The 22,408-nt window shown below is 38.0% G+C and overlaps 1 protein-coding gene across 1 annotated transcript in view; it reads left to right on the forward strand.

Annotated features, from left to right (window-relative positions):
• Window positions 1-22,408, forward strand: part of FSTL5 (follistatin like 5) — a 602,839-nt gene that overhangs the window by 203,055 nt on the left and 377,376 nt on the right. Inside the window, exon 4 of the mRNA XM_036315585.1 lies at window positions 12,784-13,032. Within this exon, the coding sequence (XP_036171478.1) occupies window positions 12,784-13,032 (249 nt within the window). The remainder of the gene's footprint in view (window positions 1-12,783; window positions 13,033-22,408) is intronic.

The following is a 22,408-nucleotide window of genomic DNA, read 5'->3' on the forward strand; positions in this document are numbered from 1 at the left end:
AGGTAGCTTTCCTTTCCTTTATTGGAACAATAATAAAAATTGCTTTACTAAATTAGGAAATTATCACTCTGAAACACCTTGTAAGGGTACTATAAAAATGACATCAGAGTTGAGTTTTATGGGACATAGAATATTGCTCGCATGTCCTCCCATTCTCTTCCCTTCCCAATCAAGTGTCAACTGTCAAAATCCTAACTATTAAAAAAAAAAAAACAAGAACACTGATCAAATCTGTCTTCCATTAGGAATATTATATCACTTTTCCTCAATATAAATGTCTTTTTCTTCTAAAATTCACATAACTTTGTATTTTCCATGTTACTTTATTACCTTATAAAATACTTATTTTAATTATTTCAGATTTCTACTAAAATATAATGCCCTTCGGAGCCTAAGCGTATGACGTGCATCTTAGTATACTTACCAGTATGTAGGTGACTACTTCTATGTAGGGAGTTCTATGACACAACCTGTACATCCAAGAAAGCAATGATGGATGGAGGACTGAAACAAGGATAGTCACCAAGTAATCAACTCCACAAAATATCAGCTTGATGGGATCCAGTAGCCCTGCAGCCTAAAAGGCATAATGAGAGAAACCACTGGAAAGGAGCTTTGATGCCAGATATGTTGGCAGGTAGGGAGAGTGAGGTGCCAAGAAATAGCTTCTACATTAACACCAAAACTTGTTACATCTGCCTGCCAACAATGTAAAGTAGAAGGCAATATTATTATTTAAGCAAATTATATATACACATAATAGAGAAATATGCTAATTAACCGGGACTCCGTAACGGGTCAACCAGACAGGAGGAGGTTGCGCATGCAGCATCGGGGGCGGGGCGGGAGGGACCTCTGCACCTGTGCTGGGGGAGGGCCTGATCAGCAGCAGCCGCGGCTGCTTCGGGGCCCGGAGAGCGAGGCAGAGCTCACCGGTAGAGGTCGTGGCTGCTGCCGGGCCCAGGGAGGGAAGCAGGGCCAGACCAGCAGTGGCCGCAACTTCTGCGGGGCCCAGGGAGTGAGGCAGGGCCAGCCCTGCGACTTGAGGGTGGGCGGTGCCACATGATTTCGAATCATACACTTGGCTCCTAGTACATGATATAAAAGTTTAGAGAAGGTAATCGTATGAAAATTAAAACACTTATAATAATGTGTCTATGTATTATAGTGTGTTGTTTTACTCAAACAAACATGAGTTTGAAACTTGTAGAGAGTTTATCAATGGTTTAAAAATAACCAAAAGCTAATGATGGGAAGAACACCAGTATCAAAATACTCAGAATGCTGAGAAGGCAATTAAGCAACAACATTAATAAAATAATCTTTTAAAATAACAGGAAAAGCTTTATTTTGGTTAAGCAATGAATTAAAAATATTGATTCCAAATATGTAGATGTCATAAACATGGGCTAATTTGAAAAGCCAAGTTGGCTTTTCAGAAAGTGGAAAACAATGGAGTGACAAAATGTTTGTAGAGCTACAGAATAGAGATAGATCAATAATACCAAAAACCTAGAAATCATAGTGGGACATAGGCTAAATGAGATTTTAAATACATTTACAGATGTTCCCTACAGTTTTTTGACCTTACAAAAGTGAGATGCATTTAGTAGAAACCGTATTTCAAATTTTGATATTTTCCTGAACTTGCACATGTGGTACAATACTCTCATGATTTTGGGCAGTGGCAGTGAGACACAGATCCCAGGCAGCCACATGATCCAGGGGTAAACAATGGATACTCTAAAGTGAATGTGCTATGTAACCCCGTTTTATGTATGTTGTGGTTTGTGATTTTGTATCCCATTTTGTCTGCAAAACACCTATCTGTGTCTGCTGCTTTAGGTTAGAAGAAGAGGAAGGAATTATTCTTAGGATGGAACTCATTCTGATTTCTATTTTATGTCTGTATGATTTGACTACTCTAAGCTCACATAATGGAAATTATACCGTGTTTGTCCTTTTGTGACTGGTGTATGGACCTCTCTGTACTTACCTTTCCATTTTGCTGTAACCTATTAATGCTAAAAAATTAATAATATATTGATTAATTAAAAACACAAAAAGGCATTAAAATGATTCTCTTTCATAAGGAAAAATCAATCTTCTTTCAAAAGAAATAAAGCATATTAAAATAATTTAAATAGATTTTAAAAGTAAAGTGGTTAAATTCTAAAGCAATATTCTTCTTTGAACTGTCATTTGATCCTATAATAATAACAGAAATTGCTATGTTTTCATCTCTCTCTTGATTACGTTAGCCATATGGCTGGTCTGACTCTAAAAATCAACATTATAATGAATCTGAAGATTATCTAGCCAAATCTACCCTTCTATGACAATGTTTGATTTTTACTTACAATTTTTATTTTGCTATTTAATATTTTTATTATCGTTTGAAAATATCTCTATTATTTGAGGATATTCTATCTTTTGCTTTAAATTTTAATAAGAAATAACATAGTTTTAAAGTTTGGATATATTCCAAAACCTGAAATATTTTAAGTATCGCAGATAATTTAGTATATGTCTTTCATCTGATTGCATAGAGTTATATAAAATGAAATAATTTTTTACTTAGTTACTAAATAAAATTATCAAATAACATTTCTTTGGTTTCCAACACATTTCTCTGATCTAAATAAATCACACAGATGATGAAAGTATTTTTACCAGCTAAGTGTGTAACCATAAGTACCAGTTCTGTTGTCATAATTAACATTATAATCCTGCAGTTGAGAATAATAATAGAGAAGTAACTGTTGCCATATTGGATAGTGAACTTGAATTATCAAACTTTTTGAAATGACACATTAAAAATCATCTTCATTGACAAATACTTATTTGCGTTAAACAAAATATAGTATGGATGGGTGAAATTGAACTAAATCCCCGACTTTTTTAAATGTCTTTTAAAAATTAGTTTTTAAAAATATAACTCTGATGGCAGAATAAAATGCAGGTGCTTGCAGAAGTCTAATGGATTATCTGAAATAATAATAATAAGAAATATGGCGAAGAAGATTCCAAATTCACTGAACTACAGATAGGGTACCATGCAAACTGTCTTTCAGTAATAGCACACTGGGGAACTTTTAGGAAGGCAGCCTTGTTTTGACAGATACAAAATAGCAACAGACAATGCATATCCCAATCAGTAAAGGTCATGAAAGGATCATACTGTGCGCAGTCTTCTGCAGGCATTGATGTAGTTACTTGAACTACCGGTTGTCATGAAGTCTGTGAGGACTGAATGTGTTTTGTTAGAGTTTGCAGTGTGTAACAGATATTCATGTTTTAGAGTTACTGTAGAATTTCACACTTTCCCTATGTGGATACCAAAATGTTACCAAAATATTATACTTACTTCTAAATCAAAATAGATCATAATATAAATGGAGATCCTTTTCTTATATTTGCTTTTCTTTCTTTTGCAATGAAGGATAATCTTATATAGTGAATACTTTTGAAAATTTTAGGTGTATTATTTCGAAACACACATTTTAATACTCCTGTGAATACATTCCAGTAGATGTAATAAAAACTAGAGTTGTCAAAAGCTGTTTTTTATTTATTCCAATGCTTTTAAGTCAATACATTTGACATTTCAAATTCATAGTAAATGATAATTCTTAATAATAATAATAACCATATTTGTTAAACACATACTGTATGTCAGGCATTTTCATTGCATCATCACCCATACTCCTCTCAACAACCATATGATACTATGATTATTATCTCCATTTTATTTACTCTTCTAAATAATACATGTAGAGTTTCTTTCCTTTTTATTAGTGGTTTAAAAAATATATTTTTCTTGATTTTAGAAAGGAAGAGAGAAGAGAAAGATAGAAACATTAATGGTAAGGTAGAATCATGAGGTGGCTGCCTCCTGCACACCCCACATTAGGGATTGAGCTTGCAACCTGGGCATGTGCCCTGAGCAAGAACCAAACTGTGGCCTCCTAATTCATAGGTCAAAGCTTAATCCCTGAGCCATACCACTGGGCCATGTTGAGTTTCTTTATGTTCTGGTTAGATGGGGAAACAGAGGCTTGATTATTTGAACTGATTGTCTATAATCACACTTGTAGTGACAATTGGAATACAAATAAAAGACTGATTTGAAAGTTCATTTTTGTAGCTATTAACCTGATACAAAAATAAAATAAACGATGAGAAAATCTTAGGAAAAAAGAGCAATTAAAAAAATCTAAGTTAAAAATAATGTTGCATGTAGTATAGCTGGAATTACTTATAGAATATGTAAATATTTAAAGTAGAGAATTATGATAATGTGGTTGTTTAGTGTAGATGAACTTTAAATATTAGGCATTCTAGAGAAAGTTTGCTAAATATATTTCTCAGACATTAGCTTCTATTAGGAAACTGTGCTTTGAAAAGTAATGATTTTATTATTTACTAGGCCCTCTTAAATTCCGGGACCCCCTCAGGGGATGTCAGAGAGCTGGTTTTGGCCTGATCTCTGCAGGCCAGGTGGAGGGACCCCACCAATGCATGAATCCGTGCACCAGGACTCTAGTATGCATATAAGATCTTTGGTTAATCTCTTCCTGTCCTCTCTCCTCCCCCCTTCCCTCTGAGATTCATTAGTCTGTTCCATGTTTTCATGACTGTGGTTTTGGCTCCTGCTTTGAGCATCTGCCCCCTGGTGGTCAGTGTGCATCATAGCTACTGGCTGGTCAGCCAGCCGCTTAGGCTTATATATATATATAGATTTATTGAATTTATTTGGGTCATATTGATTAATAAAATTATATAGGTTTCAGGTGTACAATTTTATAACACATTATCTGTATATTGTGTTGTGTGTTCACTAATTCAAGTCAAGTCTCCTTCCATCACCATTTATACCCACTTTGTCCTCTTTCCTCTTCTACCTACCCCACCTCCCTTTCCCTCTGATAATCACTATACTCTTGTCTGTATCTATGAGTTTTGTTTTTGTGTTCTTTTTTCTTTGATTAATCTCTTTACCTAAAAAGGACAAGTATTCTTAAATGAAAGAATTGTTTAGATGAAAGTAAATATAAATATGGATGATTTATTCGTTGCTTCTTATTTTACTGTTTGAATATCAGGCCCAGTTGAGGTCAGACAAATATGAAGTGGAAAAGCAGACTGTAATCTGCTAACCTCTGACCAGAAATCTGTTGTTCTTTTAAACAAGTAGTTACATTTTTTGCTTTGCTATTATATATTTTTATGAGGTGACATCTAAAATAACTTGGCATTCTATATCAAGTATGTTTATTACCACTGTAATCATTAGAGGTAGTTCACTAATCAAAATCTGTTTATTTCTTCCCTCTGCTGTTACTGTTTTAAATTCAGCATCAGTTTGTTTCATACTGAACTCCATTCCTCAAGCATCACCTCTACTGTGACATGACATTGTCTGTGAGGACTTACCTGTACTATCTTTAGAATTACATAGAATTATTTTACTTTATGGCATGATCTCTTTCATCTTTTAAAGTTACAGTTTTGTTTGTTCATTTCATTTTTTAATTTATTTTTAGATGATTTAAAGGTGATTTTTTAAAAATTACAGTTTACTTTCAATATTATTTTGTATTTGTTTCAGGTGTACAATTTAGTGGTTAGACAGTCATATACCTTATAGTAGTCCCCTCAATATTTCCAGGACCCACCTGGCACTCTGTATAGTTATCACACTATGATTTACTATATTCCCTGTGCTTTATATCCCTGTAACTATTTTGTAACTACCAATTTGCACCTATTAATTGTTTGTCTTAAATCTGTTTGAGGAATTTATGTGAAGCTCTGAAGGTATAAAAATTATAAAATGAAGTACTTGATAAATATATAGTACTTTTATGGGAACAAATATTATTTTATCAACTTATGAGATAGCAGGATATTAGGTCATGATTAAAAATTCATTTAATGTATTATCTGACTGAATGTACGCAAAAGAATTTTTTGATGTGTTGATAAGATTAAATTTATTTGTTCTCATTTGAAACTTTAGTTCAGCATTACTCATGGATAATCATAGTCAGAAAGGATATGTCTAGTTATTTCATTTACATAACATGAGTTTTCTTTTGGATTTCATATGAATTAATTAAATTTTCTTTAATTGTAGCAGCTACATGTAACTCACAACTTATAGCTAGTGTAAAATAGTTCATTAACTTCTAAAAAAATAGCCAGTATTCTAATACTACAAGTCTCTGAACTGGAGTATAGGCATTAAGAGGAAAATATTAAGATGAGAGAATCTGGGAAAGATACTCAATCTAGATATTCCAAAAATGACTTCATTTTACAACCGAGCATTCCTCACCAAAAAGGAAATTGATTTTACTGTTTCAGTTAGCCAACTTAATTTGTGACTAAAATAAATAATGACCAGATTCTCTTGATAAACATTAAACTCATTCTTTGATAATAAAAAATAAATTGTTTCTTGATAAATCTTAAACACTTTATTTGATAGCAAGAAATTTTTCATTATTAAAATAATAAGTAAAGAAAGAAAATATAAGCTATAAAATTATACAAAATACAATTATGTGAGTCATATTCCTCTGTTATGGAATTTGAACACTGTAAACATTACATCAACCACAGGCATACGTACTGGTATAAGGATGAGTGCCAGGGTCCAACCCCAGCAGGTCCAGGAGTCCCCAAAGGTGTGGATGGAGTCGGCGAAGAAGGAATGACAGGGAGACAGCGTTCAGTTGATCAGCAGCCTCGCCAGGATCTCTAGCCAGGATCTCCAGCCAAGTTCTGGTCTGGATCTCCAGCGAAGTTCTGGTTAGGATCTCCAGCCAGGTTCTGTGTCCATGTTCTCTTGCTAGGTCCTCCAGCCAGATTCTCCAGGTTCTCCAGCCAGGTTCTGTAGCCATGTTCCCTCGCTAGGTTCTCCAGCCAGGTTCTGTCCAGGTTCTCCAGCCAGGTTCAGTTACCAGGTTCTAGTCAGGTTCTCTTGCCAATTTCTGTAGTCAGGTTCAGTCCAGGATCTTTTGCCATGTTCTCTCGCTAGGTTCTGTCTCTAGGTTCTGAGGCCAGTTTCTGTCCAGGATCTTTTGCCATGTTCTCTCCAGCGAAGTTCTTCTGTCTCTAGAGAACGTTCTGTGTAGGTTCTGTGCCTAGGTTCCGTCTCTCTTGGTTCCGTATTCTAAGTTCTGAGTCTTGCTGTCTTATTACATCTGTATTTATACCAGTTGATTCAATCCTATCAATCTCTATTACAAAGGTTAGGGCGTTTCTTATCTCCATTCCAGGGAGTAAAGATTATGTAGCTTAAGCATGATTGTTCGTAGTTAAAGTGATTAATTACCCACCTGGCACTTAGTTAAGAGGTTTTATTCCCTCCCTAACTTCAGGGGAAAATCCCTACCTGGGGAAACAACCTTTCTCAGAGACCTTGGTTAAAACACATAGTGCCAAGAAGGTGAGCAAACATATTAAGAACAGTATGCCATATATGCCAGGTCCCTTGAAACAGCAACGATGGACCGGCTCCCGGCAGATGAGGAAAAGGATTTTCCAAATTGAAATTGGTCATTACATTATAGTTATGATTGACATAATTTTGGACTTTCTTTTTTACATTGAACATTAAAAAGTAATAATATTACAGAAGCAAAATTGCTCCAAATCATTTTTCATATATTTTTATTATTTCTTCGAAATACTTGGATTATTTTACATGACTTGATTTATTCATATTGTTTATTTAACAAGCTGAAAATATAGACTAAGTATCTATGATGATTAATGTAATTTAAGTTTATAACATCTCAAATATTTCCTTTTCTTTTTGCAATATATAGGTGTCTTTGATGTTAAATATATGTATACACATACATATTTGTGCATGTATGCATGTGTATATACATATTATATCTGTGTGCATAAGTGTATATGCATGTGTATATCTTTATATACATACTAGAGGCCCAGTGCACAAAATTCATGCATTGGGGGGGGGGTTCCCCTCAGCCCAGTCTGCACCCTCTCCAATCCGGGACCCCTTGGGGGACATCCCTCTCACAATCTGGGACTGCTGGCTCCTAACTGCTCACCTGCCTGCCTGCCTGCCTGATCGCCCCTAACTGCCCCCCCCCCCACACCAGCCTGATCACCCCTAACCTCCTTTGCCTGCCGGACTGGTCACCCCCACCCCCCCACTGGCCTGGTCGCCCCTAACTGCCCCCCCACCAGCATGGTCACCCCATACTGCCTCTCCTGCAGGCCTGGTCACCCCTCACTGCATCCCTTCTGCTGTCCTGGTCACCCCAACTGCCCCCCTACTGCTCTGGTCGCCCCCAACTGCCCCCCCTGCTGGCCTGGTTGCCCCTCATGACCTCCCCTGCCAGCCTGGTTGCCCCACATGGCCTGCTGTTTAGTCATTTGGTCACCCCTCACTGCCCCCCCCCCGCTGGCCTGGTCACCCCCTGCAGCCTTCTGTTCAGTTGTTTGGTCGTCCCTCGCTGTTCCCCCTACCCCCGCTGGCTTGTTCACTCCACATGGCCTGCTGCTCAGACATTTGGCTGTCCCTCACTAATGCCCCTGCTGGCCTGTTGCCCTACTCAGCCTGTTCGGTCGCCCATTCAGTCGTGATGGCCCCTGGCTCTTTATATATATATACTAGAGGCCCGGTGCACAAAAATTTGTGCACTGGCGGGGGGGTGTCCCTCAGCCCCACTTGTGCCCTCTCGCAGTCTGGGACCCCTCGGGAGATAACGTCCTGCTGGTTTAGGCCTGCTCCCGGGTGGCAGAGGGCAGGCCCAATCCCTAGGTGCCTGCCCTGCAGCTCCTTCCTGGTCTGGCTCAGAGCAGGGCCGATTGGGGAGTTTGGGTGCCTCCCCCTGTCATGCACAGAGCAGGGCGGATCGGGAGGTTGCGATGCCACCCTCAGTCACGCTCAGGTTAGGGCCGATTGGGGGGTTGGGGCACCGTCCCCTGTCACACTCAAGGCAGGATTGATGGGGAGGTTGCGGTGCCACCCCCTGTCATGCACAGAGCAGGGCGGATCAGGGGGTTGGGGTGCTGCCCCCTGTCACATACAGAGCCGGCCGATCAGGGGGTTGGGGCGCTGCCCCCTATCACGCACAGAGCAGGGCCCATCAGGGAGGTTGGGGCTCCGTACCCTGTCACACACAGAGCAGGGCCAATCAGGGGGTTGGGGAGCTCCCCCCTGTCATGCACAGAGCAGGGCCGATCAGGGGGTTGGGGAGCTCTCCCCTGTCACGTACTGAGCAGGGCCGATCAGGGGGTTGGGGAGCTCCCCCCTGTCATGCCCAGAGCAGGGCCAATCAGGAGGTTGTGATGCCACCCTCAGTCACAGTCACGCTCAGGGTAGGGTCGATGGGGAGGTTGGGGCGCCGCCCCCTGTCACCTACAGAGCAGGGCCCATGGGGGGGTTGGGGCGCCACACCCTGTCACACACACAGCAGGGCCAATCAGGGCTGGGGAGCTCTCCCCTATCAGGCACAGAGCATGGCCGATCAGGGAGTTGGGGTGCCTTCCCCTGTCATGAACAGAGCAGGGTGGATAGGGAGGTTGTGGCCCCGCCCCCTGTCACACACAGAGCCGCAGGACAATCAGGGGATTTGGGCGTTGCCCCCTGTCATGCTGCTCTAGGGGCCAGGAGGCCTCGCTGCTCCACTGATCCTGGTGCTAGGAGGCATATTACCCTTTTACTATATAGGATAGAGGCCTGGTGCACGGGTGGGGGCCAGCTGGTTTTCCCTGAAGGGTGTCCTGGATCAGGGTAGGGGTCCAAACTGGGGTGCCTGGCCAGTCTGGGTGAGGAGATGATGGCTGTTTGCAGCTGGTCATACACCCTTCAGGGTGGGGGTCCCCACTGGGGTGCCTGGCCAGCCTGGGTGAGGGGCTGAGGGCTGTTTTCAGGCTGGCGGGTGACTGAAGCTCCCAACCGCTCCTTTTTTCCTTTTTTTATTTTTATTCTTGGATTTATGGCTGCCACTGGAGCTGAGAGCCGGCTTTAGCTGTGAGACCTCTCTGCTGAAAGCAGGTTTCTGGCTTTGTTTACCTTCTGTATTTGAAATTTTGTTGCAACTCCAGCTCTGAGATCCCGGCCGGCTGAAAGCAGGTTTCTGGGGTTTTGTTTAGCTTCTATATTTGTAACAATGTTTCTTAGCAGCTCAGAGCCCAGCAGCAGCAGGCAGGGAAGGTTGGCTTCCTCCGTCACTGGAGCAAGCAAGTCTCATGTTCGTGTCAGTAGCCTGGCTGCCGGCCGCCATCTTGGCTGGCAGTTAATTTGCATATCACCCTGTTTAGCCAATGGGAAGGGTAGCGGAGGTATGGCTAATTACCATGTTTCTCTTTTATTAGATAGGACTAGTGGCCCAGTGCACAAAATTCCCTCAGCCTGGCCTGTACCCTCTCCAAACTGGGACCCTTGAAGGATGTCCTACTGCTGGTTTATAGGGATCGGGCCTAAACCGGCAGTCAGACATCCCTCTCACAATCCGGGACTGCTGGCTCCTAACCACTCACCTGCCTGCCTGCCTGCCTGATTGCCCCTAACCACTCTGCCTATAGGCCTGCTCGCACCCAACTGCCCCAAGCTGCCAGCCTGCTTTCCCCCAAATGACCCCCGCCAGCCTGATCACCCCCAACTGCCCCCCATGCCAGTGTGCTTGCCCCCAACTGCCCCCTCCTGCCAGCATGCTCACCCCACTGCCCCCCCTCCAGGCCTGCTCACCCCCAACTGCCACCACCTGCTGGCCTGCTTGCCCCCAGCTGCCCCCCTGCTGGTCTGCTCACTCCAAATTGCCCTCCCCTGCTTTCCTGATCACCTCCAACTGACCCCCACTGATGGCCTGCTCTCCCCCAACTGGCCCCCCTGCTGGTTTGCTTACCCCCAATGGTCCTGCCCCCCATCAGCCTGATCACCCACAACTGCCCTCGCATCTTGGCCTCTAACTGCTTCTACCTCAGCCCCGCCACCATGGCTTTGTCCAAAAGAACATCCAGAAGGTCTTCTAGAAGGTCTCCCAGTCTAATTAGCATATTACCCTTTTATTAGTATAGATAGAGGCCTGGTGCACGGGAGGGGGCTGGCTGGTTTTCCCTGAGGGTGTCCTGGATCAGGGTGGGGGTCCCACTGGGGTGCCTGGCCAGCCTGGGTGAGGGGCTGATGGCTGTTTGCAGGCTGGCCAAGCCCCCAGTGGGGACCCTCACCCCATGTGGGTGTGGGCAGCCTGGGTGAGGGGCTGAGGGCTGTTTTCAGGCTGGCCACACCCCCTTCAGGCTGGGGGGCCCCACTGGGGTGCCTGGCAAGCCTGGGTGAGTGGCTGATGGCTTTTTGCAGGCAGACCAAGCCCCCCAGCGGGGACCCTCACCCCATGTGGGTGTGGCCAGCCTGGGTGTGGGGCTGAGGGCCGTTTTCAGGCCGTCTACAGCCCCTCCAGGGTGAGGAGATCCCGCTGGGGTGCCTGGCCAACCTGGGTGAGCGGCTGATGGCCATTTTCAGACTGGCCACGCCCCCTGATGGCCCAAGCTCCCAGCCTCTTCTTTTTTTCTTTTTTTCAGCCCCTCCTTGAGTGGAGGCCAGGGCAGGCTAGAAGCAGGTATCAGGGATTTATTTATCTTCTATAATTGAAACTTTGTAGCCTTGAGCAGAGCCCTGGTCAGGCCAGGGCAAGCGGGAAGCTTGGCTTCCTCCATCACCGGAGGCAACCCAAGCCTCCTGCTCACTCCAGCTCCATGGGCGGCACCATCTTAGTTGGGTTAATTTGCATACTCACTCCTGATTGGCTGGTGGGCGTGGCTTGTGGGTGTAGTGGAGTGGCGGAGTGATGGTTAATTGAATGTTTCTCTTTTATTAGTGTAGATATATATTTATATGTATGTGTGTGTGTGTGTGTGTGTGTGTGTGTGTATATATATATATATATATATATATATATATATATATACACACACACGTAGTTTAATTACCTTTAACATTTTCTAATAACATACTTTTTAAAAGCATATGGATTAAAGTTTGATTTTAGTACAAGATTGCTGGATCCATCCATCTATACTTTTCTTATGCCAGTGGAGATTATTAGAGTGAGTAAGTAACAAAAGTTTTAAATTATCCATGATTTATTAATTCAGTCATGAATTGTATAAGTGGTTGTCAGGTGGCAAAGGTCAAAACAAGAAATGATCAGCTGTCAGAATTTACCAAGAAGTTTTTCAAGGCACTATTTTTCATTCCTATCTCCTATTTCCTGCCTTATATGCATATATTTTATTTCCCCTATCCAGAAATCTGCTACTGTAAAAGTTGACATTTATTAAATATTTATAGTGTGCTAAGGATGTGCTTTCTGTGGCTTTTTACAGGTAGTATTTTGTACAACTCTAGGAGATGGTCTACACTATTATCCCCTTTTTACAGATGGACAGTTAGGCACAGAGAATTAGTTTTTTTCCAAGGATGTAAAGCTAATAAGTGGTAGAGCCAGGACTTGAACTCAGGCAGTTTAACTTTGGAAACCTGTTCTAAGGACCACACTACTCATAGAGGGGATGGGGAAGAAAGCTCATGGAGAGAAGGAGAGAGAGGGAAGAATGTTGAGAGTATTCTGAAAGGGCTCATCTGCCAGTTCTATGTCCCTTCTCCACTGAGTGCAGCAGCTGAACCCTGATTAGACTGTATTTCTCTTAGACAATTTCTTTTTCATTTGAAACTTTGACAGGAATATATTATTTGGAGATATGAATCAAAGTGATTTTCTCTTTTTTTATCTTCAGGATTCCATATTCAGGAAGGCCCTTTGGTATCTTGCGAAAATAAATACTGTGGTTTGGGAAGGCACTGTGTTATCAGCAGAGAGACAGGACAAGCAGAATGTGCCTGCATGAACCTTTGCAAACGGCACTACAAACCTGTGTGTGGATCTGATGGAGAATTCTATGCAAACCACTGTGAAGTGCACAGAGCTGCTTGCCTGAAGAAACAAAAGATCACCATTGTTCACAATGAAGACTGCTTCTTCAAAGGTAAATCCAGGTGAACCTGAATTGTCACCCTCCTCTCTTTTTTTCTCTTCTCTCAACTAGTGCCTTTAAGTTTAAACTAACACAATTTTATATCAGCAAATGTCTGAAAAGAGAAAGAAAAAAGACATGTGAGCTTAGTTACATCAGTAAGCAGCAAGTGAATAGAAATTTACAAGGATACAATTCTGAATCTCAGTTATTACAACAAAGCTGGCCAAAATATGACTCAAAATTTAATATAGCTTACAGCATTGCACCATATGGCTTCCCAATCATGCAGTTATCTTAGAGACACAGGGTGGCTGGCCAATTCAGTCAATAGGCCAAATCCAGCCGGTGAGAAGCACCTGGAGTGGAACTGAGGGAATAGTGAACGCCAAGTCACGCTGTGATAACATCTCATTTCCCCCTGATTAAAAAGGATGCTTTCATTTGTACTACATAATTCAAATGGTATTGAACCCAAAGATGTCTACTGATATAATTGGGAAGAACTCATGCTAAACTTATTTAGTAAATCTGAGATGGCCATAATTTAAAATTTTAGTGTTGGTATTTGTTTTCATGGTAGGTACTGCTGAATTAGTAATATGACAATTATTTTAACATGCTATAGAAATAAATCATTGAACATTTTAAAATGAGTTATTTACTTGTAAACTTACCTGTTATTTGATTTATTGTTTTTGTACTGGAGAAATTATTTGTTTATAGTCATAAGACAGACTAAAATTCTAAGGTCTTAAATATATTATTTATTTAAAGGATTAATGTATTATTTAAATACTAGAGGCCTGGTGCATGAAAATTCATGCACTGGGCGGGGGGTGGGGCCCTCAGCCCACCTTGCACCCTCTCGCAGTCCAGGACCCCTCAGGGGATGTCCACCTGCCGGCTTAGGCCTGCTCCCCAGGGGATCGGGCCTAAGCTGCAGTCAGACATCCTTAGCACTGTCAAGGAAGTGAGAGAGGCTCCTGCCACCGCCGCTGCACTTGCAGCCTTCAGCCCGACTTGTGGATGAGCGGAGCTCCCCCTGTGGGAGTGCACTGACCACCAGGGGCAGCTCCTGCATTGAGCATCTGCCCCCTGGTGGTCAGTGTGGGTCATAGTGACCGGTCATTCCTGCTGCTAGGGTCCCTTTGCATATTACCCTTTTATTACATAGGATATATAAACCTTTATTATTTGAATAGACTGGTGATCAGTCTGATTATGAATCTTTGGTTCCATGTCCCAGTTTCCCAGAATATCCCTGAACTATATTTACACTTACAAACTTGTTGGATATTTTAATTTTGGTTTACATTCATGTTTCAAATATGTTATTACACTTTCTTTGCTCACCAATTATGGTAAAATGACTGTTAAAACTTGTCCTTTTTTAATCTTGGTAGGACACATAAAGTATTATTTCCCAGGTGATGAGAAAAATTATACGTAGCTTTTAAATGATACAAATGAAATGCTTTATAGTGATTGTGGCTACTAGCAGCCCTCTGATATAAATGAAGAAAAAAGAATAGTCTCCTTACCAGTATGACCTGTATGCACCTTTACTACATGTTCTGAGAATTTTATGATATTAGATTTTCTTCCTTGACAGAAAAAAGAGCAGCTACTTTGGTTTTAAGTTCAATTTATTCCCCTCTTCTATCAAATCTGTTTTACAAATAACTAAAATTGATTCCATTAACATTCTGCTTTAAAGCTCATAAAAGAGTATTTTTTCTGTAATTTGGACCTGAGATGATACAGTGAGAATTTTTCTATTCCACTGATGCATAATATCATAAAACTATGTAAATATATGCTATTAAGTTAATTTAGAGTCATATTCTCCAGCTGAGGTTTTGTCCAGCCGACACTAAAGAATTGATTATGGAAATATATGGTATTAAGTATTATGTGGGGAAAAACCTGGCGTATTTAATGTTCTGCTTTATTTCTGGATGTTTAGGCATAATGCAACTCACATGTAAATCAGCATGGAGGTACATGAACTAGATACAGCTGAAAATGTTGCCTTCCTTATGACTTTATAGACAATAGTTTTAAGAACTTTGGTCCTTCACATGTATACTAAGCATAGTTATAAAATTTATGATTGCTTCAAAATACGTTCTCATTATATATAGTATTAAAATTTCTTTTATTTTGGGGAGGTTAGTTGGCACATTTCCCAGGTCACAGAATTTGTCATCTGCTGTTTATTGGTTTTGATGTTTTGCCTAACATATCATTCATAAAAGGGCTTAATTTCAGCAGAACATAAGTAAATAATATAGAAGAAACAATAAATTCCCTGTCTTTGTAGTGTACAATTGGCCTAGTTTTGGACGTAAAGAAGATTCTGTATAGCTGAAGGCCTGACATTGTTGTGATGGCTAAAATGAATTCTTGTGACTGTGAATAATATTTTCTGTGGAATTTCAGTTATTTATAGATTTTAATGATGGTATAAATGAAGAAGCAAATCAAGTTTTGGTTGGAATAAGCAACAGCCATTTGTTTAGGAATTATTTTGGGGGGATTTCGCACTATAAAAGAAGAGTTGTGTAGTTGCAACAGCAAGAGTATGGCCAGCAAAGCCTAAAAAATGTTTCATCTGGATCTTTTCAGATAAAGTTTATTAACTTCTGTTTTAAAAGATTACAAGTGCCTTAAAATTAATTTTTAAAAATGTTTGCAGATCTCTACTATTCTGTATCTTGTTGGCTATGGAGGGCAAGCACACATGGACAAATTGAGTAGAACACAAAAATGGATACAAGTAAAACAAGAAATCTGTGCAAGATTAATAGATAGTATCATAGTTGCTATCCTGTTTAGGATGTACTATGCAAGGGTAGGCAAAAGTATGTTTACAGCTGTGAGTACACGAATCAAAGTTTATTTTTGTATTATCATTTATTAATTGTATTTTTTGCATACAAACAACTGTTGACCCACTTTTGCTCAACCCTATCGTTTTTCAAAATGTTACCCGTGGTAGAAACTAGGTGGAGGTACATGGACTCTCTCTGTGTTATTTCTTACAACAGCATATGACTCAATGGTTATCTCAGAATAATGGTATTTAATAAAAAAAATGTGCTGGAAAAATATTAGCAGATACTTAAAACAATTTTAAAGAAAGTAGAATTTGCATTATTTATTAAATATTTGAACGTTAACGTAAGTCTTAATTGTTTCACATATTGAATTTATCACATTTATGTTTGGTACTTATATTTTAAATATTTAAATATATTATATTTATGAAATCATATATATTAATTCATTGTTTTAAAATTAAGATTAGAATATGGGTAAATATAAATGTATATTTACATATGTATATATGTGTTTATATCTATATGTATACTTGTATCTATAACTATATCTATATATCCTCTTACTATTATTTGTGTTACATATTTAAATGCTTCTGTACTATGCTCAGCATTTACGATTACTGTAAAATAGAGACATGAATTCACTAAGAATTATCTGTATGATTAAAGATTTGTGGAACTCTAGAGAAAACATAATACCTCTCCGAACATAACATTTTTCTAATTTAGTTCTATTCACATTTATTTGATTATAAAGAAACTGACTATAATGAGATTAGAATATTGTAATATTTTTTTATTGGCATGAAATAGTTTATACTGATGCTTAACATAGCATACAACTTTCTACTTTTACATGATGTCTAGCTATTACTTATAGTGATAATTTTGCTTTAATGACATTTCCTATTCTCACCCCTACTCCCAAAGGGCACTCTAATTGCTAAAATCCCACATCACTTGTAACAGGTACAGTTTCCTCTCTCTTTGACACAGGTCAGTCTGTCATACACAGCAGAATTTAGTTACTCGGGATACAGATATAAGCTGGAATAGGAAAGTCAAGATTTAACCCGTGCCAAATGGGGAATTAAACCTTTTATGAGAAAGTCAATTGAACAAAAACTCTTTTGCCATTTACTATGTTGAGAATAAAACTGCCATAAAAGCAAATGTTCTGTGCACTTAAATGTGCATCACAAACAATAACAACAATAACAACTTGGGAAATATGGTTTTTATGGCTATATGTGTGCTCTTTGAATGAGATCTGACATTGTGTTCTTTTTCTTTGGTATAATTTGGATAGACATTCATATTTCATTTTTTAAAATTGGTTCTTTTACCAGAACTTTTTTTTTTTATGAAGGGGATTGTAGAATGTAGGCTTAAAAACTAGGCTGCCAATAATGTTTTAAAATGTATCAATAAATGTAATGTGCTCATCCACATTTACTTTTAGATTGCTTTTTTAAAAGGGTACCTTTATAAAGCTTTGATTTTATGTGCAAACAATCTTTTATATCATTTCATAAAATATTATAATCTTCAAAAATATATAAACTTTCTCTTTATTTATTTGAATCATAAAATATTATTTCATTTAGTATCTAAATATGATACCTATTAGGTCTACAACAGTGTTATTCTACACCCCCCTCTCCCCTAGCAAAACACAACTTCACTAGTATTGACTGAGTTGGTGCTTTGTACATAATTTTTGTCAAATTTTCCCATTTATAATATATAGGAAATACATTTAACTTTCAAATACATAGTCTTATCTTGTTTTTGTACATTTTCATGTTATATCATTTTTCTTCAGGTTCAAATTATAAAAGAAATATTTTTGTTTAATATTTTATTTTATATTTTCTATGGCTATATGAATATTTCAGTAATAGTTATTAAGCACAATATTCAATAGTGACAGAAAAAAATGAGAACATTAGTTCAAATAATTTGTCTTCTATCTTGAAGCTGTTTAAATATTGTATCAGTCATTACCCCTCACTGACACCGTCACTTATCATGTTTATTTTCTCAGTAACCTATTTTCAAATGCTGAATGTGATATTTCTGTAATGTACAAAGTGAAGAACTTTTTAAAAAACTATTATTTTTCAATGTAGTTGACTTCTCCTCTTTGATATATATTAGGGAAAACAGGATGATTAAAAACTTTCCATTGATTACACACAGCATATGTAATTAGGGATGAAATGTTCTAGAAAATGCAGTTGAAAGTTGTTCTCTACTAGACTGATTTATATTTCACTTTTAAAATCCGTTCTGAGAGGTGCATACCAATATTTCAGAGAACATTTGAAAACTTATTAATGACAAAAAATGTAAACCAAATGGGAAAAGTGAGAAGTTTTGCATGTGGTTATCATCCTCATGGTGATGAAAAATAAAATGGTAGGTAATCACATTAAATAAAGGAGATTTGACATGTTCCAGCATAATAAAATGCATAGATAATTATCAGTATTGCTCTTTTAATATTAGTTAAGCTAAGTATAAAGAACTTATTTAATTTTAAAATTTTAAGTTAATTCAGTGCATTAATATGCAATAAGTCTATTTTTGGTTTATGAAAACACAACATCTAGGTATAATTTATTGATTAATCTCATGGTTAAAACAGAGCTTCACTCTTTGGGGTGGTATATGCTCAGACAATTGTGACACATTTCATGTGTTCCCTTATGTGATAATCACTTCAACAACATATTTCTATATGTTTCCCTCATTAATATGTGAAATTCCAGTAATTTGCATAATGTCTTTCTAAAGCTCCCTAATCCTGAAATCTGGACAAGGGTGATGATTACATTTTGTCAGTAATTTTCCTCTTGACCACATCTAAAGTGCTTACATGTGATCATCAAAGTTCTTTAATAGATTTGCCTGCCAAGCCAGGTTGAACTAAAAGACCATGATATGTACAAACAATATTTAACCAAATTTTATTATAGTTTTAACATACATCCCAGAGAACACATTTATCTCCAATTTTTTTCAGAGTTAAAAACTGCAAATTAAGTTACAAAAAAAAAAGATAGTAAAATTGTCCTATCATAAAATATTGTAGTAATAATAGTGTATATTTCTAAGTGGAAATTATCACTGTTTATTTCTACTATAAATCAATGCCTTTAAAAAATCCATAATAATTTTAAATGGAGATATAATTTTAAAAACATAGTTTATTGAAACAACTGATAATGTTTCAAAAAATTACTTCCCAACGATTCAGAAATAGTTAGGTGCCAGATACGTTTTTCTTGGTGGTTGTCATTCATTTAAATCACAATACTGTGTCTCAAAAGTATATAGGTAAAAGTGTGGAAATCTATCTGTGAGTAACCCAAAGGCTAGAGACAACTTGGTTACCATTAGCAGAGAGAACCAAGAGGTAGATTAAAACATAGCAAGCAGCCAAATAAAAATTTACAAATGAGTTCAGAATAATAAATTAAAGATATTGGTAGATTCTTAGAAAAATAACTAAAATGGTTTTACTTATAGAACATTGTAAGTGGAAAATTTTTGCCAAATACATTTTTTGTTAGATTAGAATAGAACTTATTAGTTCAGAAAAGCTAGTGGAAGTTATAAGGTCAATTAGAACCTTATTACAGTTGCTCAACCTGTGGGTCGCGACCCCTTTAGGGGTCGCCTGAGACCATCGGAAAACACATATATAATTACATATTGTTTTGTGATTAATCACTGTGCTCTAATTATGTTCAATTTGTAACAATGAAATTGGGGCTCACCACAACATGAGGAACTGTATTAAAGGGTCGTGGCATTAGGAAGGTTGAGAACCACTGCTCTAAAGAGAGATTGAGATGATGCTGATTTGATTCAAGATGACAGAAGTTCCAGTGGTGATGCAAAGTTGTCTGTCTTAAACAGTTTCCTGTGAGTTGGATGAAGAGTTTAAGGAATTAAAGAAATAAACAGAAAAAGGAAAAGGAAAAGGAAAAGGAAAAGGAAGGAAGGAAGAAAAGGTTTGGGGAGTTATTTACTAAAATGTGAAACACTGGGGGACTCATACATTTGGAAGTGTATATAAAAAGAATATTTATACATATGCATTTAAGGTTAGTTAAATTTGAGTCCCTTTTAGTCAAGCAAGGGTAGATGTTCTTTATGCAGTTTGATATGAGTCACAAAAAATCAAATGAGAGTTTGGAGCAGGATACATATATTCAAGAGTTATAAGTATATTAATAAAGAGATGAGGCAAGTTACTCTATAGTTTAGATACTAAACTCTAAGATGAATGCACACTGGGAAGCAGAGAGCCGAGGATAGAACTCTGTTGTACTTCAACTTTCAACAGTCAGGAGGTGGAGGAAGAACAAGCAAAGGAGATGAATATATAGTCACCAGTGATCGAGCAGGGAACCAACACAACGTAGATACACAGAAGCCAGTACAAATGTTTTCCACAGAGGATAAAATGGCAAGTTGAATAAAATGTTGCTGAGATCAAGTAAGATGAGGATTGGAAAATAATCATTAGATTTGAAAAGATTAAGGCCCTGGTTAACTTTGGTAAAAGTATGTAGAGAAGCTGAGGAAGTGAGATAGCAAGAACAGGAAGCTCATTGGAGGAGTGTTTCTCTAAAGAAGACCAGATATATGTAGGCATATATATTGCAGGTATAGACACACGTGTAGTGGTCAGGAGAGAGACATGTGAATGTGAATAATGAAGCAGAGAGCTGAAAATGTAAATGACAAGAAAAAAGAAAGAAATTGCCAGAGCAGAAACTTTGGATTGACTAGAGAGAACTTGACCCAATGAACGAGGGGCAGATATGGAGTTAGATGAGAGCGTGGATTCAGAAGGGAAGGAAAATCAGCACTTTTAGGTGCAGGTAGATGGATATATTTTATGATATAAAAATGTGTTGTTCCCATATGGTTCGTTATATTTTCATAGTGATACTAGTATAAGAAATAAAGCATCAGTTGAAGGTGGCAAAGAAGATGATTATGGAGATTTGAGAAAAACAAACAAAAAAAAGGTTATGAAATAATAAACAAGGAAAGAGAGAGAAAAATCCAAGAGAATATAATAGAATTTCCAACAAGTTTAAAAGCCATATGGTATCTCTGCTCATAAATTTAAAGTGAGAGCAGTGTTTTGTGGATGTATATTTTTTCTATTATATTTATAAATGTAGTCAGCTACTTAGATTAAGGATTTCAGAAGAATTGGGTTTAACTAGGATTTTTATTTTCCCAGAAAAGAATTATATTTAAAGAAAGTTCATTTACTACATTTTCCATCTCTCTCAGTGGCAGTTTGATTATGTTATCTCTGCTTTACTGTGTATACCTACTCTACTATCCAGACATCTCCTTGTGGGTATCTTTTGCCTCAGCTTGCATATAAATCAGAATGGATTCACCCAAAATCTCTACATCCTGAAAATTGTGTTACCTATTTGGACTTCCTAATGCTAACATTGAGTTTACAGCTGTGCCTCTTAATTAAAATTTACACTAATGAAATCTGTATTCCAAGATATAGGGCTACAATAGCTGTTTTATTTTAATGGCTTTCCATATTCCTGATCAATTAGCAGTCAGTATGATTGGCATAGGGACAAGCTATACATTTCTTTTTACTTAGGAAAAGAAGGACTACAGGAAGATAACTGTCCAAAAAAAGTGTGGATGAGAAATTATCTTGAAATCTATCCTACAGTACAACTTTATTATTAATTCCATAGGGAGGCTATAAGTAAATGTTATTGAGAATAGCCATTGTAGCAAGGTTGCACTTTGACACACTGCTTTATTTGGTTAAGCAAATGATTTGAAAATTTGAGGCAGCTCAAAGATTTGCTATCTAACATTTCTACATTTAAAATAAATTTATATGTTTTAATCAATCTGGCTCCTGATAATGTTGAAATATAGATAGACTTATTGCGAATGGTTTCAGCGCTGTTGGCATTTAATTCGTTTTTTGAATGAATTAGTGTCCTTAAAATGGACGAAAATGCTATTAAAAATTGAGAAAGATGCATGACCATTTGATGAATCTAATTTAGCATTAGTATAATTAATTTAAAGGACTTATACTAGATATGCTTGATTAATTTTTAAAATGCTCAAAATTTTACATGCTTGTCAAAGGGCTTCAGGTAATAATTTATATAAAGTAACTAGAGAAATAAAATGCATGCATATGTATACCATGGATCACTGTGTATTAGAAAATATGATTTTTATTGGTTCGTTGATGATTAATGACATTTAAACCTATGGCAAACCCATTCTTAAGGATCTGTCCAAATATGGAGATGACACGATTCTTACCTTTGCCAAGTAGGTGGAGTTGAGTGCTAAACCAATCAATTAATGACCAATGGTATTTTTCCCCATTTCAGGAAAAATATCATTATTAGGTTAGATTAGCAAATGTATCTGATATTCAGGTACATTGAACTTATTCATATCAAAACAAACCTATCTACCTTTTGTTTAGTGAAATGCAGTTTTCCCATACT

The sequence above is a fragment of the Myotis myotis genome, unplaced genomic scaffold (assembly GCF_014108235.1).
Source record: "Myotis myotis isolate mMyoMyo1 unplaced genomic scaffold, mMyoMyo1.p scaffold_m19_p_6, whole genome shotgun sequence".
NCBI classification, from domain to species: Eukaryota; Metazoa; Chordata; class Mammalia; order Chiroptera; family Vespertilionidae; genus Myotis; species Myotis myotis.